A 17,906-nucleotide genomic window follows, 5' to 3' on the forward strand; every position below is an offset into this window, starting at 1 on the left:
TCAGGAGTTATCACCTCATAATTCCTCAAAATAAGTATTTTTGAAATTTGGAGCTTTTGCTTTGTCCTGACAGCAATACAATAAAGAATAAACTACAAAAGCTTTGCGAATTCAATTGCTCAAGACAATCTTGAATATTGTGTAAAATGACAGTTTTCAAGTTTACTGCAATGTTGTCAAGGGGACACAATAGACAACTAGACGGGCAGACTAGTGTCTGTTGCTAAAAAATAAAAGGCGGTATCATTTGTTCCAGGAATTAGAAGCATACACTGCCCTTTGTCAAGGTTTTATATAACTCAATATTACATGATATTTCTGTTAAATAAAAATAAAACACAACTCATATAAGTTTCAATTTATATTTATAGCCATATATAAACTGCTACAATAGAAATTGCAACATTTACCATCAATTGCCGAATATCAACAATATTATATCTAAATATATATATATAAGGACGTGCTGATTACTAAACAAATAATAATAATAACAATTTAACACTGTTTTCCATTAAAGGAATGACATCGATTTAAAATATTTTAATCAAATATTTTTGATTAACTTTCACTCTTTTCAAACATGATTTATTTTCTAAATAAATACATTCAGTATGTATAATTCATAATAATCATCATTTAGTAATAGGAACATTTATTGAAAACATTATTCTTGAAAGAAGTATACAATTGAAATAAATTTTTTACAAAAACAATTTGTACCTTGTAAAAAATAAAGTTTCATAAATAAAATTCTTATATATAATAATACACTTACAAAGGAAATATTAACAAATAAATAACATTTCTTTAAAAATAGGATATTATTTTAAAGCTATCATCTTTTATATTCACAAAACGCCACCGAAATAATCTTGCATAAATATTTCTTGGTTAGTTTCTTTTCAAAGAATGTTAGGAAAAATGTCAGTATAGTTATAGTTAATCAATAAATTATCAAAGAAACAAAAAAAATAACAGATAATCTTTTGTCACAGAAAACTTATAAATAAACAAAAGGCGGGAGATGGATGGAAACATGATATAACTAGTTTCATTTTATGTGGTTTTATAATAGCTGAATTGTCCACTCAATAATAGAAGTTTAAGATAGTTAGCACGTCAATTTACAGCAAAACCAGTACATAAATATACTTGTTTCCCATGAGACTAGATCTACCTTTTTTTTCATCCAAATTTAATTTTTGTTAATTAGGTATGTGGCTGTCCATCTCTGGGGATGGCAAGAGATTAAGTAGTTTCCATGTATATATAGCAATATATAAAAATCTCTCTATAATTGAAGAAATAAGTTTATTTATAAATATAATAATATGGAATAGGTACAGAGTAGTACTGTAAATAAAAACATTTTGATTGTAATCACAGGGCAAGCTCTAACATAGCACTTTACACAGGAATGACAACATACATAACATTGAATATCACAACCGAATTGTAATACACCAACATGAAACATGGAATGCACAGCATAGGAAGAAAATATAAGTTTCTAAACATTTCTTAAGGGAATTATCTCTTTTGCCAAGAACCCAGGTACATGTAATTAATCTTGCATAATGTCACATTCACAGTAATCTGAGACTTACCAATTTTTGTAATCTATGTTTTCCACACAGAGCTAAGTATTTTGCATGAACCTTTGCCAATATGCTTGAAAATTACTGCAAAATTTGTGTTAGTTGTAAATTGAATTTAAAATCTCTGTATGTTAGTAATGAATTGACCATTTTCTTTCAAATTTTGCAATATAATTCAACATTTCTGTTTTGTCCAATTGAAAACTATTTTTTGAACAACAATTCTCAAGGTCATTCCACTACAATTCTGCTTAATTCAAGTAATTAAAGAATGGCTTATTTCAAATTTGTTGACATTGCATATGACAGAAAATGAGAAATCTGTATAAATTCAAAAATAGTATATAAAAAGTTGAAACCAGTGTGGTATATCATATATTTAATAAATTTATCTTTGTATCACAGATTCTTTTACACAAACTCAAAGACATAACTTAAATTGACTAATTTAGGTGAAAAAGCAATAATTATATATAATAATTAAATATGATTATATGAAATATACTGTTACAAGTAATAAGTGATGAAGCTTCAATGGATATTAAGTCATGATCATTAAATTGAGACACATTGTTATTATAGATTAAAGAGAGAGCTTGCCTCTATGGTAATACCAGTAGGTGAATAAAATAATTGGTGGGAATGATGATGCCAACTGTGGAAATGTTTAAAAATAGTAAAAGACAAATGGATAAAGTATATAAAATGTAGTTCAACAAATCTTTAATGTGGTTTTTGATTGACTAACATTAAAAAGAGACAAGTTGTATGTTCACGCTATCAATACCTGAGTGAAAATACCTTTTTTGGCATTAACTTAAAAATGCTTTATCTTTCATTTTTCCTGTATTTGCACCATTTAATTAGCAACAGAAACTAAAATTTACTGCTAAAGAAACAAGTATGAAACGGGCCATAAGTAAATACAGGTGATATTTGATCAGTAACCTTATGGACTGTCTGTATATAGTATTTGTAATCATATAACAATGTTTTAAAATTAACAGTAACAAGTATAAATCATGACAAGGTGTCGTTGTTTATTAATATTAGATTAATTAAGGAGATAACGGACAGTTTATTTTATATCTATTTTAACAAATAGATCTATACAATAACAATCTATATAATATACTATCTACAACCATTAGTTAATCCAATAACTACACATTCTCTGTTGACTAATAAATATATGAACATTGCTTTTCATTCATTCTTTTAACCAACTTAATATATTATATTTGTGTACAGGTGAATTCAGTAGAGACTTCATGTAGTGTTAATCTAATTTAATTAATGAAATCATTGCTTATGATTACTACACATTAATAGAAGCATAGTGAGCATTTTCTACTAATTTACATGAATGCCTTAAAATGAATAGCCCTCTTTGATTTGGGTCAAACAAGTCCAAAAGAAAATTTTCAGTTTCATAAGATCTTATATGTTGATAAGTTATGTGTCTTTGTTGAAAATTTAGTGTTAAGATGTAACTGATTTTGTTTGCTGCTATCATACAAGCCAAAAATACACAGTACACAGCTTGCACAATCACTAATCAATATATCACACAAGATCAACCCAATTTAATACCATAGTTTGACATAACTCAAAGAGGTTTAGCTTCATCGAATTTTAAGTAAATACTCCTGTATTGACATCTGGTAGCTAGATGTAAAATAAACTATGATTAAACTTTCTTTAACATAGATAGATGTAGAACATCAGGAACTTCAATGGATTCCAGTTGAATATTTGAAGGATTAAATGGAAAGGTCACAGGGTAGGAATATTTTGTGTCCATTAATAAAGTATTATTAGTATCATCACGACTTTTCAGTTTTTCTTGTATTTTACGTATAAATGATATTGGTACTCGCTCTTCAAACTCATCTACAGGTGTATACAGGTTTAATATTTTTACAATCTACAAAAGAAGCATTTCAAAGTTATAGTATTTCAAAGTTATGATAAAAAGATAGGTTGCCAGGCAACGAAACATACGTCCACAGCAGCGTCCACAGCAGCTAAATCGTCCGGACAGTCAACAAGAGTCGTCGCATATTTTTACTTTTTTCAGTAATGAAACATTTATAATACACTAAAATCTGATAAAGAGTAACAACTCATTAAGTAATTATCAGAAAATCATTAGAATTTGTTTGGTTTTTATAAAGTTCTGCCCCATGCTTACGTTTAGCATACGAAACATTGAATATCATGGATTTAGCTGTTCAAGTTATCAAAATTCATTGAAAATCAATATACTTGTTCGTTTCAACTCTATGTATCAATCTGAAGTCAATCGGATGATAACATAAGCCTCTAGAGAGCATCACAAGATATTTCAAAGTGATCAAGGGTCATAACTCTGACCCTAGTTATCGGATATCGTTGAAAATCAAAAGGCTTCTTCGTCACATGACCTTAAACACTGTGTATAAATTTAAAGTCAATTGGATATTAACTTTAGCCTATAGAGTGCCCACAAGAATTTTTGAAGTGATCAAGGGCCATAACTCGAGCATTTGTGGACGCCGGACGGACGGGGGCGACGACAATAATTATATATACTAGTGCTGGCATAATATATATTGTTGAATCGATGTTTCGCAAGACACTGAATGAATGTATCGCAATGCTTTTTTTTATGTTTGTTGTTTTTTGTCACTCTTCATTATACATGTCACACATTATCCATAGCTACACACAGCTAAATTGTTTTGGTCCCTATTTTGATCCATATCAATATCATGATATAAAACAGTTTTATTTCTTTGACATTGGCAGGACTAAAAATATCAATTATTCATTTATCCTGTTGTTTTCTTGATAAATATTGACCTGGTTCTGAATCGTGATATGAATCGTATCATGGCACCTGAATTGCAATACATAGCACATATATATAATAAGAATTACCAAGAGTATAAATATTAAAGATAACTTCATTATGAAAATAAACAAAAAATGTAAGCAATCAGATGAATTACCTGAGCGTTAGTTAGTTTTGAACACATATCACTGATACTTTCTACATCCGAATCTGTTTTACGAGCTTGTAATAACTGGGATGCCTGAATAATGGGGTCTAAAGCTATTATAGCTCCAGATTCATGTAGTTTATTATCACGTAACCATTGTTCTAGATGACTTAAATTATACCTAAAATATACAAAATATATTATCAAATATGTACATAAACAAGGGCAAAATGTAAAAACAAGTTTAAGATTTGATTAATTATGATCAGCTCTGACTAAATGAATCGTTTGGAAAATGGTAAAAAAAATGCAACTCTGCATAAAACTAAATTATGTATTCAAGCAATCTGGAACAAGAATTTTCAAGAAATAGTAATTAAAATTCCGGACACAAACGAAGTGAAACCTGCACTCCAACCAATCCAAGCAAATTTTGTGCACTTCTGATAAATTATCACTTTTGAGTATTGGAGGAATTTAAAAAAAAAGTCCTCAAAATTGGTAAAAATGCCATATCTGAAATAACGGTTTAAAAGCCTATTAAGATTGATTTTATATAAGAACTACAGTACCCCTCAAATTCAATTAATTAAATATATACCTCATCAAAATAAATAATATCTTCAAGAAGACTTACCGAATTTGCATGCCTTTAGACCAGTTACACATATCTTTTCTTAATAATAAATTATTTAATGATCCAGCACAAATATAATAAAACACCTGAAAAATAAATGCATATTATCTTAACATTCAGTTTTACAAATGACAAGGACTAGTTTGGGGTGCAAGTTTTTCACAGTTAAATCAATCCAGAGGGGCTTTCTCCGCCATCATTGGGATCGAACCTATTACCTCCTGGTTATTGAGCCAGCTCTTTGTTAACTGAGCCACCATGGCTAAAGGGATATATTATGGATACTATGAATTTTAAAGAATAATGTCGTACCTGTCTAAATATTTGTTTAGCTAGTTCTGGATCTACTGCATGTTGTGTTACTATTCTCATATAATTATTTAACTACAATATATAAAACACAATATGTCAATGATACAGTTTGTGATATCAATGTATTCAAAGGTATGCAATAAATCATTAGTAATCATATACATAAATTTTGAAATAGAATGGAATGGGGTTTTAAGGTCTTGTCATATGGTCCGTTTTATTTCTATGTCTACTTTTACAATGCAAGGCAGGAGAGTTTAGTCCCAAAGCTTTCCTGGGTTCATGCCAGGATTCCAATCTGAGACATTCTCAAGTCCATTTCCTCGACTACCACTGATCCTTAATTTTCACATTTATGATTTGTTGTCTACATTTGTATTATTTTCATTGAGGATATATTTCTGATTTTGCTGTAATAATATAATATTTTGTTACAATATTCTTCTTCTCTTGTGATCTGATCCATGGTTTTATTTAACAATTGTAAAGCATCATTGAACACTTACTATTAAGTGGAAGGGGGTATATATAACTCTTGTAATAATAAATTATGATAATAATATTTACCGCTTTCATTAATGAATCTAAGGTATAATCATTTCCATCCAATTCTCTTGCATTACTTGATGCTCGACCTCTTAAACCTGATGGTTTACTAGCATTTAAACCTGATATAGCTTCATGTTCTAATATAGCTGGTACTATAAATAACAACAATAACAAATGTATACACCACACTAGCAATTTGCATGAATGAAGATGTCATTATACTGATCTATTTGAACATAGTTTTCCACATTTTGTATAAACACATTTTATCAACAATACCACAGGCCTGGACAGACTTACTACAAAACTAATGAAGCTTTAACTTCAGGTCCTAAGAAACAAATTTAGTGTAGGAACTGTTAGTAATCAAATATGGGTGTCCTTGTCATATCACAGGTAGAATCTCAACCTATGCAATTAGTTCCAGATTTGGACTAGTGTATGGTTTTGTATTAATTTTGTTTTTTCTTGTGTCAGGCCATGATGCTGGTTGTAAAGTGCCTCCACGACAGTTCAAGCTTCAGAGACCCAGATATGTACGTCAGCCAAACAACACATCGTTTTTTGTGTAGAATTTCAGAAGGCATTTAATAATAATTGTAACCTGCTTCATTCTTGAACACTTTATCTCTTAAAATCAATTCTAATTTAAAATCAGTATTAGTTACAACTAAAAAATTAGGATTCTTAAAAATCAATTTAAACTTGAAATATGTATACGTTACAAGTTTAACTTAGGATTGCTAAAAATTAATCCAGTATTAATTACCTCTTTAAATTAATTTTCTTAAAAATATGATTTTTAAGAAAGAATTGATTAAGAGCAATTCAGATTTTGTTAGATATAAATTTATTTCATACAACTATGAAGTGTTACACAAACTTCTTTCGTGTCACTATCATCTGTTAAGAATTAAACTGACCTATACTCGGTTGTATAAGTTCTTCCATTCGTTTTAATAAACCTTGATATATCCAAACAGCTAAATCACTGAAAACTTGCCGATATTCTGACAGATCAAAATTACGTAGACATTGTTCATTCTGTTTGGGGGTATTTTCTGTTTGGAATGCCTGTTAAAAATAAAGAAGATACATTAGAGAAGAACAAATTATCAATAAACATACCAATCAGCAGCACAATCATGCACTCCATCTTTTAAAATCTTGTGCCACAATGAGAAAGATAATCAAATTTTCAAAAATTGTTGTGTATCATGGGAGGTTAACTCTGCATTTTGCAATTGAAAAATTCAAAAAGTTTCTTACAGTCCAAATGAACAATATTGAAATAATATAGCAATGGTATATACATTTAAGCTAATGATATTGCTCATTATCACAGCTTGAGGAATATATGGCTTCTGGCATGAGAGAATATATTGAACGTCTTACCTTTTCTCCACTATATTGTTTTAATGTATGAAGCAGACGACATGTATTAGCTAACCATAGAGTTATCCTTTCTAAATCATCATTGTGTCTCTGTAATAACAATCAAACAATAATTATATAGAGAATCTCCTACTCGTGTATTTTTGATATCAAAAAATATCAACACAAGTCGATAAAGTAAAAAACACAAGGCTCTTCCAAGATTTTTTTTTTTTTACTTTATTGATGAGTGTTGATATTTTTGGATATCTAAAAAGACGAGTAGGAGATTTTATTTATCACCCAATTCTTTCTTACATGCACAAAAAATAAATATAATTCTTTGCTATAGATTTCACTTTTACTGAACCTGATTACATTATAGTGATACATCATTTTTTGACAGCAAATCAACCATTGCAAAGTCCTTTATATTGACCCAGTGTTTCCATCAAGGTCAATGAAATAAAAATAGTTGATTTTTAATAAAAAAAGAAGTTAATTTTAATAAAAAATGAACTGTTCTTTGAAAATAAAAAGTAGTTCCTTTTTAACTGACCAATCAAATTCATGTGAAATGATATCTAAGGAGATATCGCAGTAGATTATGAAATTTATCACACAAGCGATATCTACTGTAGAATGTATTATTGGGTGATAAACATCATTACATGCATCTTCTCAAAGAGTCATTCCTGACTACCTGTTTAACTGTGCGAAGAGATAGTGTATAAAATGAACAACCACCGTTTAGACCCTCATGATGTCATTTATTATCACAGTCTATTTAAAATATCCAATAAAATTCTTGATTTATTTTATTCAAATATTAAATTAAAATTTCTGTTTGTGTTTGAACTAACATGAATTGGAAACAGTTGATTTGAATCTAACCATCGATGAAAATTTGGGCATGACTGGTCGAAAATATTACATTGTCTTCGTTCCGATGAGTCATTAAATTATTCTAAAATATAGGTGGCACAGGTGTGTTTTGACTGCCTTATATCGTCTGCAGACCATACTAAATGTTGACAAATTTAAATTCATCATATCTTTGTAAATCCTAAACCAAATTTAAGTACTTTTGGAGATATCCCTTTTAGAGTTCAAATTTCAAAGTATTGCAATTTACAACTACAAGGGATTCAAAATCCCTCAAAAGATGATCAGTAACTTTAATCATCAGGTGATTATAAGTAAATAGTTAGTGAATAATTGTACTATCAAATGAGGATCCGGTGATTATAAGTAAATAGCCAATGAATGATTGTACTATCAAATGAGGATCAGGTGTTTACAAGTAAATAGTCAGTGAATACTAGACAGAGAGGTATCAAATATTTCATACCTTGACAACTTTTTTTATACCATTGATAGTGTTAGTGAGAAGTCCTCGAACTTTCTCATCATCATTTGTAAAATCAGTCTGTCGAACTATCATAAATAATACATAAGCAGGAAGACCAGGTATTAACCCAGCAGCAACTTTAGGTTTCAAATCTGTAAATAAATAGAGTTCATACATAATCAGTCATGATATTTTTGCGAGACATACAAAAAAGATAGGTTGCCAGGCAACGAAACATACGCCCACAGCAGCTAAATCGTCCGGGCAGTCAATAAGAGTTGTCGCATATTTTTACTTTTTTTGGTAATGAAACATTTATAATACACTAAAATCTGATTAAGAGCAACAACTCAGAAAACCATTAGAATTTGTTTGGTTTTTATAAAGTTCTGCCCCATGCTAACGTTTTGTATACAAAACTTTTAATACAGTATCATGAATTTAGCTGTTCCAAGTCATAAAAATTCATTGAAAATCAATATACTTGTTCGTCTAAAGATCTTCAACTCTGTGTATTAATCTGCAGTCAATCGGATATTAACTTTGGCCTCTAGAGCGTCCACAAGATTTTTCAAAGTGATCAAGGGCCATAACTTTGGCATTAATTATCAGAAATCTTTGAAAATCAATAGGATTCTTCGCCTCGTGACCTCAAACAGTGTATAAATTTAAAGTCAATCAGATATTAACTTTAGCCTTTAGAGCATCCACAAGGTTTTTTGAAGTGATCAAGGGCCATAACTCTGGCAGTAATTATCGAAAATCACTGAAAATGAATAGACTTCTTCGTCTCATGACCTTAAACACTGTGTATAAATTTTAAGTCAATCAGATATTAACTTTAGACTCTAGAGCGTCCACAAGATTTTTTGAAGTGATCAAGGGCCATAACTCTGGCAGTAATTATCGTAAATTGCTGAAAATCAATAGGATTCTTCATCTCATGGCCTTAAACACTGTATATAAATTTAAAGTCAATCGGATATTAACTTTAGCCTCTAGAGCGTCCACAAGCAATTGTGGACGCCAGACCGTTGGACGGACGGACGGACGGGGGCGACGACAATATACGACCACATTTCAATGTGGGCGTATAAAAAAGGAATCTTTCTAAACTTATTTAGAAACATACATATATTTAGATGAAACATCAAAAAGCTTTGAAATCTATAGTTTGATGTAATATAAAAATATACCTAAAATAAGATTTTTGACGAGAGTGCCTTCATCTTCTTTCTTCAACTCTAACATTCCCATAAATGCTCTTTCTTTTTGTTTGACTGTTGCTAGGGAACCATTACTATCTATACTTTCAGCTCTTTCTAATTCAGCTTGTATTTCAGCAGCTGTAAAATAATGTATACATATTCAAATAAATGTTGAGACTTATTTGGGTTACAAATTGTTCCATCTTTGAATTTATAGGTGTGATTTAATATTTTCTCCATTCAACCTGTTAAAATCATTAGAACACAAGGCTAACTGTATCCAATAATACCTCCAACTGGTACTACAATATAATCAGCATTACTAAGGACATATTCTCATAAATTAAAGATTAACAAATTATTCATTTGTCACAACCAGTATCTGAAACCTTGTGAGTCTTTATTTCATTTCTAAAATTCATAAAATCTTGTCCAGTCAGGAGTTTTATGTATTTGATTGCTTGTGAAATTGTAAACTGAAACAAAGAGTCTTAAGAAGAGGATGCTTAAAGTAAAGTTTATCTACATAACTAAATAACATATACCTATCTAAATAAAACAATAATACTATTACTATCATTCACAAATCAATTTAAATATGAAAGACATAAATATTTAATTTTAAGTGGACATTTTTAGGGGGGGGGGGGGACATAGAAAAGAAAAGAAGTGAACTATCAATTTAAGGAATACATAATTTTTTTATAAGAAGTGTCACATTTCGCACACATACTTTGTTTTGAAGGTGTACTATTTGTTTTTTTCACAAGGGTTATAACAATTCTACATTACAAAAATTAGCTACACGTTGATGGAAGTTACTGATAACAAGACATGCTTTAATCATACAAATTATTAACTCAATCTTAGAAATCAGAACTTGCAGTGCATAAGTTATTCTAAACACCCAGAAGTTATTGCTCTATTCTTACAATTGTTTCATAATTCTATTACCCATCTATCTATTTGTATAAAGTTAATTTGATATTTAAAACATAGCATAATATCTGGTGTAAAGAATAACACTATCTTACCCGTAGTAGGACTCAATGAACAGGTTGAGTCAAATGTAAATGAACGTTGTAAAGGTCCTGGATAATAGCACATGATAAAGAGGGAAATATATTATATGTCGCCTGCAGTAGGTTTCTTATGAAGTTAATATACATGTAGGACTATTTAAGATTGTTGAATAGTTATAACTGGGTACCTAATATTTGGTATTTTATGTTAAACCAAATTTCTATAATTTCAGAAGATAATTTTGAACTCATTTTCACTGTATGTATATAGTTATCGATTTATTCCTAAGATGTGAAATATGATCAATGTTCTCTGTCAGTATGTTAATGGTTTTAACATTGTTAATATGTGAAAAAAACAGTTTGCTATATGTTCTTACCTTCACCAGCTTGTAATTTTTTAGAATAAACTTTCACCATCTTCTTCAGCATACGTATCTGAGTGGTATGTTTATCTATTTCTTCCCTAAGATCCTAAAAATAAAAAGAAATTTTCATTCTTCACTAATCTGGATTAAAAATTAGTTTACTGTCACAATAATCAAGTTTCTAATTTCTATTGTAGAAAGAAGATTGACACAAGTAAGCATCTCCCTCCACATTTTGTCAGTAATGACTCTTTATGATAATCAATGCATTTACAGAATATCAGATTTTTAACACAGAGTTTTCAGTCAAATTAGCAATTTGAAACACTGAAATTTACCTTTCGTACACTGACTAATAAGTTCATCCAACAATTTAATGGTACCTAGTTCTTATGATCAAGTAATTATTTTAAAATCTTACCAAGTTTTCTGAAGTCAATCTGGTGATTTCATGTTGCATAGTTGCTTCAATCTTAGCTTCTGGACCCAAAGACAGATTCTGAAAGATACAAATTTCAAATTATCAGTAGTCAACCTAAACAAGCAAATAATCTATTTTCAATGCATTAACCTTAGGTTAACATTCATAATTATAGATTATAAATAGTTTAAACACACATTAGGCAAGAGCTAAATATGCCTATTGCAGGTCTTTCTTTAGGCCTGAAATGTTATCTAAATTATTAATTAGACATTAATTAACTTATCCAGTCCATAATCAACTCTCGATGTCAACGCTAGCCTGCTATATTTACTGGATTAGGATTCAATTTGCTGCTCAACTTTCATTCATGATTTAATCATGAAATGGATAATCGAGACTGTATTTTTATCGTACTGACTTTAATAATGATGATCGAGGCTAAGCGCCAAAAGACAATCGCTAAAATCTTGGTTCAGAGTGGATCAAACTGACTGATATTTTCAGCAAATTCCCTTTACATTATCTAGTTTTTAACTATTATAGTGAGAACTGCCAGCTCTTTATCTAATCTCCCATAATGTATCTTTAATGGCTCTAGGACAATTCGTCCCTGGTCCCCAGACAACTCGTCCCTGAGGACAATTCGTCCCCGAACAATTCGCATCAGGACTATTCGTCCCCTAGGGCCAATTGTCCCCAGACAATTCATCCCCTAGGACAGTTTGTCCCTGAACAACAATACTGGTAGTTCCATTATCAAAAATTGAATTAATCTTTACTTTTTATTCTAAATCTCAGTTTTGATGCTAGTTTTACTTCGTTTTAGATTTAGTATTAAATCTAGGCCTTAACTTAATGGTTCCTGAATTTTTTTCGGGCTAATTGATAAGCATGTATTAATCAGCTATGGTCAGTGACACCTTTTGTGAGTTAGAGAATCTATTTATCCCTTCACTATGGGTATTGTCCATTGTCAATACTGCACTTGACTAAAATCAATATGCATTATTGTGTATGATAAAACAATGTAGACCAGACATCAGTTAGTTTCAACTTCTTCAATTTCTTTAGGATTAGTTGTTGATCACAATTAGGGGATGAATAGTCCTAGGAGAGTTGTCAGGGGACAAGTTGTCAGGAGACGAATTGTCCCACACCCATCTTTAATTAACATGCCAACCATATTTATATATTTTTTAGGACATGTTTTATTAACAACTTCGCCACAAGTTCTTCAATTTAAAATGTATCAATGCAACATTCATGTGACTTGTTAATTATAGAAAAATCCAGAAAAAAAACATGCAAATTAAATACTCAATTTCATTTACAAATTATACAAATCAAATCATTATTTTATTACCGTCCCCTCCAAATCCATGTTCCTGTTAACACGGTTACTAGCAAAACACAATTAGAATTAATTTTTAATTTAAATTTTAGAAATGTAGACAACATGCAAATTGTTGAAGAATGTCCAATCCCAAAACGAAAGAGAGAGAAATGTAGCATGCTATAACTACGTACTACTGTCACATCATTTAGCTGCCAGAAACAAAGATGAAAATACTATGTAATTCTATAATATTATATAAAGTAAACAAGCGATTGCCATGCAAGATATATCCACATTTTGCAAGAGATTGACAGAGAACGAGCTAAAAAAATAATGTGATTTTTTGTACAATCTGGGGCCATAATCGAAAGGAACCGAGATCTTTGGGTTATGAACATACATTTCAAGTTTTCATCAAAATCATATAAAAATTGTGACCTCTAGAGGGTCCACAACCTTCGTATTACATACTTTTACACATTTTGCGTACAAAGATAGGCCATTTTGCAGGGAAGTTTCATTTCAATTTTCCTGAAATTCGAATTCAGCCTTCATTATGGTGGAATGGTGATATATTTAAACGGTTTTAAAATCGGAAAAAAAATTGTGACCTCTAGAGAATCTGCAAGCTAAAAATGCGATTTTACGAACAATCTGGGGCCATAGTCCAGGAAGTTACATTCAGATATGCACGATTATCAAAAGGAACCAAGATCTTAGTGTGTAATGGTGATATATTCACACATTATTTTTTTTTAAATCAGATAAAAATTGTGACCTCTAAATTTTGTACAATCAATGGCCATAATTCAGGAAGTTACGATCTGATATGCACAAATATCAAAATGAACCAAGATCTGTGGGTTATAAACATGTAATTTAAGTCTCATCAAAATCGGATCAAAATTGTGACCTCTAGAGGGTCCACAACGTTTGTATACTAGATGTTTACACTATTTGCAAACGAGGGGCAGCCATTTTGTGGGACAGTTTTGGTCCGATTTTCACGAAATTAGAACTCAATCAACATTACGGTGTAACGGTGATATATTGGAACGTTTTTGTAAATCAGATAATAATTTTATATCCGATAATAATTGTGACCTCTAGAGGGACCACAAGCTAAAAACGCGATTTTTCATACAAATGCGCAAATATCGAAAGGAAGCAAGATCTTTGGGTTATAAACAGGTATTTCAAGTTTCATCAAAATTGTGAGCTCTAGAGGGTCCACAACCTTGATATACCTTTTACACTGTTTGCAAATGAGGGGCGGCCATTTTGTCAGGCAGTTTTGGTTCGAAATTCAAACTCAACTGTCATTAAGGTGTAATGTGATATATTCAAAAGTTTTTTTTAAATCGGAATAAAATTGTGACCTCTATAGGATCCACAAGCTAAAAAGAATGGGATTTTTCGTACAATCAGGGGCCATAATTCAGGAAGTTACGGTCCGATATGCGCAAATATCAAAAGGAACCAAGATCTTTGGGTTATAAACTTACATTTCAAATTTCAACAAAATCAGATAAAAATTGTGACCTCTATAGGGTCCATAAGCTAAAGATAGGTTGCCAGGCAACGAAACATACGCCCACAGCAGCTAAATCGTCCGGGCAGTCAACAAGAGTTGTCACATATTTTTACTTTTTTCGGTAATGAAACATTTATAATACATTAAAATCTGATTAAGAGTAACAACTCATTAAGTAATTATCAGAAAACCATTAGAATTTGTTTGGTTTTTATAAAGTTTTGCCCCATGCTAACGTTTAGTATAGGAAACTTTTAACATCATGGATTTAGCTGTTCAAGTCATAAAAATTCATTGAAAATCATTATACTTGTTCGTCTCAAGACCTTAAACTCTGTGTATGAATCTGAAGTCAATCGGATGATAACTTTAGCTTCTAGAGGGTCACAAGATTTTTCAAAGTGATCAAGGGCCATAACTTTGGCAGTAATTATCGGAAATCGTTGAAAATCAATGATTCTTCGTCTCATGATTTCAAACATTCTGTATCAATTTAAAGTCAATCGGATATTAACTTTAGCCTCTAGAGCATTTATAAGAATTTTTGAAGTGATCAAGGGCCATAACTCTGGCAGTAATTATCGAAAATCGCTGAAAATGAATAAACTTCTTTGTCTCATGACCTTAAACACTGTGTATAAATTCAAAGTCAATGGGTTATTAACTTTAAATAGACTCAAGAGTGTCCACAAGATAGGCCTCTTCGTCTCATGACCTTAAACACTGTGTATAAATTTAAAGTCAATCGGATATTAACTTTAGCCTCTAGAGCGTCCACAAGCAATTGTGGACGCCGGACCGCCAGACGGGGGCGGCGACAATATACGACCACATTTCAATGTGGGCGTATAAAAACACGAATTTTCATACAATCAGGGGCCATAATCCAAGAATTTACGGCCCGATACATGCCAATAACGAAAGGAAAAGGGATCTTAGGGAGATAAACTTATATTTCAAGTTTCGTTGAAATCGGATAAAAATTGTGACCTGTAGAGTGTCCACAAACAATTGTGGACGGACGGACAGGGGCGAAAACAATATACGTCCACATGAAAATGTGGGCGTATAAAAACTTCTCTCTCAGAATTTATACAGACTCAGGGGCAAAGAACATCTTTACTAGATAAATGCAATATGTCATGCTTGAAATAATTTTAATTTCAAGCAGGCTGCAATCAGCATGCAAAGTTTATCAAATGCCCTGAGTGACCCTGTTTCACATAGCACAAGTAGGACTTACATACTGTAAATTGAATATTCAACTCTACAACTCTATTATTTGTGCATGCATGCTACCTCAGAACTTTGCAATTTGTGCTTACAGTTATACTTTAAATTTTAATGTTTGTTCACCACAAATCTTTGTGTTGGCATACTGTGTGAAAATATACTTTTTTGGTCTTAAATAACACTAAATTAAAGACCAAATATATTCTTTATTTTCTCCAATTATTTAGAGTACAAATTACAAGCACGGTATGCAGTGTATGCATATTATGGTTGAAAGCCAGACTCATTAGATTTTGTTGAATGTAATATTTCAGGCAGCAGACAAATGGGTTGTACCAGTATATTATAATGTAGGTATAAAATAATTTCACCCTTACCTGTCCAATAAGTTTCTGTTGACGTTCATTATCTTTTCTAAGTTCCTTTATTTCTGCTTTTAATTCTTCTTGGATTTTTTTCGCCTCTTTTTCAGTTTTTTCTAATTGTGACTGAAGTAACCTGAAATCAAATACAAATAAAGAATCTCAATGATAAACTATTATACTTAGACTGGAAAATGTTACTACACTGAAATCTAACTGTAAGAGGTGGGGGTCAAGATGGTTCCAGAAGCTGTTACAATGAAGCCCTATAACTAAACCGTCCAAAAAGAAAAAATATCTGTTGAACAATTTGATTACCAAACTGAAAATCTATGACAACTCCTAGCAGAAAACTCCTGAAATTTTGGTTGTCTCATGGCTGACCAACAGATATATTATAAGCATTAGCTTATAATTATATGAAACAGAGTTTCAGGATGTGAACTAGCCTATATCAGTGATTATGTCATAGTCTTTTTTTCAAAGACATTTTAGCATTGTTTTAATTTATACGTGAAAATGTTTTTATCGCACACATACATCAATCATCATTAAATACATTTACTTTACCTATTTCCTTCAAAAAATAATATTTGCCAATGTGACAAGATTCATCCCCCACTCCTACTAGTACCTCAAACTAATAATCTTATTGTTTTAATCACACATTTATTTAATACAAACACTTTCAACCAGTAGTAGTGTTTTACCGGTGAGTAAAGCAAGGATTGTAGTCTTATTGCATCAAGTTGGTTTAAAATAAACTTGGCTACATTAGAAAAAGACAACATACTTTTAATAAAACGTGCGACTTGTATTGTAGTAGTGGTGAGTAGAGTGCCATGCCTGATAGGTGTATGCTTACTCTTTACAGACATTTCTTAATCTCTGGGCATCAAGTATACCTCTAACTGATTTACATCATGAGAACAGAATATGAACCCTTACAGGAATATGCTAGATGGTGTGTCTAAAGTTCTTCATTTTGTATCTAGCGATAGTCTCGATCATCCTCGGTTACCCAGTGTACTCATTCTGTTCTACTCCACTATACCCTGGGTTAATCCATAGGGTTTCCATGATTTCAAATTATCTGCCCTGGCCTAGAATGTAGCTACAGTCTACGAACCAATCAGAAAACAGTTTACAAACCAATCGTTTCGCCTTCGTTTTTATAAGGGTAGATAACCATATTCATGTACATTTACTGAATGATTTATGTAAATAATGTATATATTTATAATTTATTTATATCTAATTGTATTATCAAAATCTGTAGTATGTGTTGTTGATTTCAAGTATGTATAACATCTATATGTTTGACTTTTGTTATTATTATTACTATTCGTTCTTTGTCTGAAATATGTCATTCTGTTATGTTTATTATTATTGAGCTTATACTTGGCAATTTGATTCACAATAACTTGTCTACGATATCACGATATCACGTGGACATAAAATTCCCGGAACGATTCTAAATAAAACTAATGACAATACATTATAATATGAACGAATGGTCTTCATTAACATTGTTAATAATTACGCATTTACAATAAGCCAACTCCTAAGATTGTCCAATGAGAGTTACTTCCCTTTGCAAACTTCCTTTTC

At 31.0% G+C, this 17,906-nt stretch overlaps 1 protein-coding gene across 2 annotated transcripts in view; it reads right to left on the bottom strand.

Annotated features, from left to right (window-relative positions):
* Positions 1-348: 348 nt before the first annotated feature.
* The window catches only part of LOC126816348 (unconventional myosin-Va), a 65,333-nt gene continuing 47,775 nt past the window's right edge, over positions 349-17,906 (bottom strand). For both annotated transcript variants that reach the window (XM_050542784.1, XM_050542783.1), the window contains 12 exons: positions 16,311-16,431; positions 11,828-11,905; positions 11,419-11,512; positions 10,005-10,154; positions 8,809-8,960; positions 7,479-7,568; positions 7,007-7,157; positions 6,102-6,235; positions 5,535-5,606; positions 5,223-5,308; positions 4,595-4,766; positions 349-3,528 (listed from right to left, as the gene is read on the bottom strand). In XM_050542784.1, the coding sequence (XP_050398741.1) occupies positions 3,292-3,528; positions 4,595-4,766; positions 5,223-5,308; positions 5,535-5,606; positions 6,102-6,235; positions 7,007-7,157; positions 7,479-7,568; positions 8,809-8,960; positions 10,005-10,154; positions 11,419-11,512; positions 11,828-11,905; positions 16,311-16,431 (1,537 nt within the window). In that variant the 3' untranslated portion in view covers positions 349-3,291. The remainder of the gene's footprint in view (positions 3,529-4,594; positions 4,767-5,222; positions 5,309-5,534; positions 5,607-6,101; positions 6,236-7,006; positions 7,158-7,478; positions 7,569-8,808; positions 8,961-10,004; positions 10,155-11,418; positions 11,513-11,827; positions 11,906-16,310; positions 16,432-17,906) is intronic.

The sequence above is a fragment of the Patella vulgata genome, chromosome 3 (genome assembly GCF_932274485.2).
Source record: "Patella vulgata chromosome 3, xgPatVulg1.2, whole genome shotgun sequence".
Lineage (NCBI taxonomy): Eukaryota > Metazoa > Mollusca > Gastropoda > Patellidae > Patella > Patella vulgata.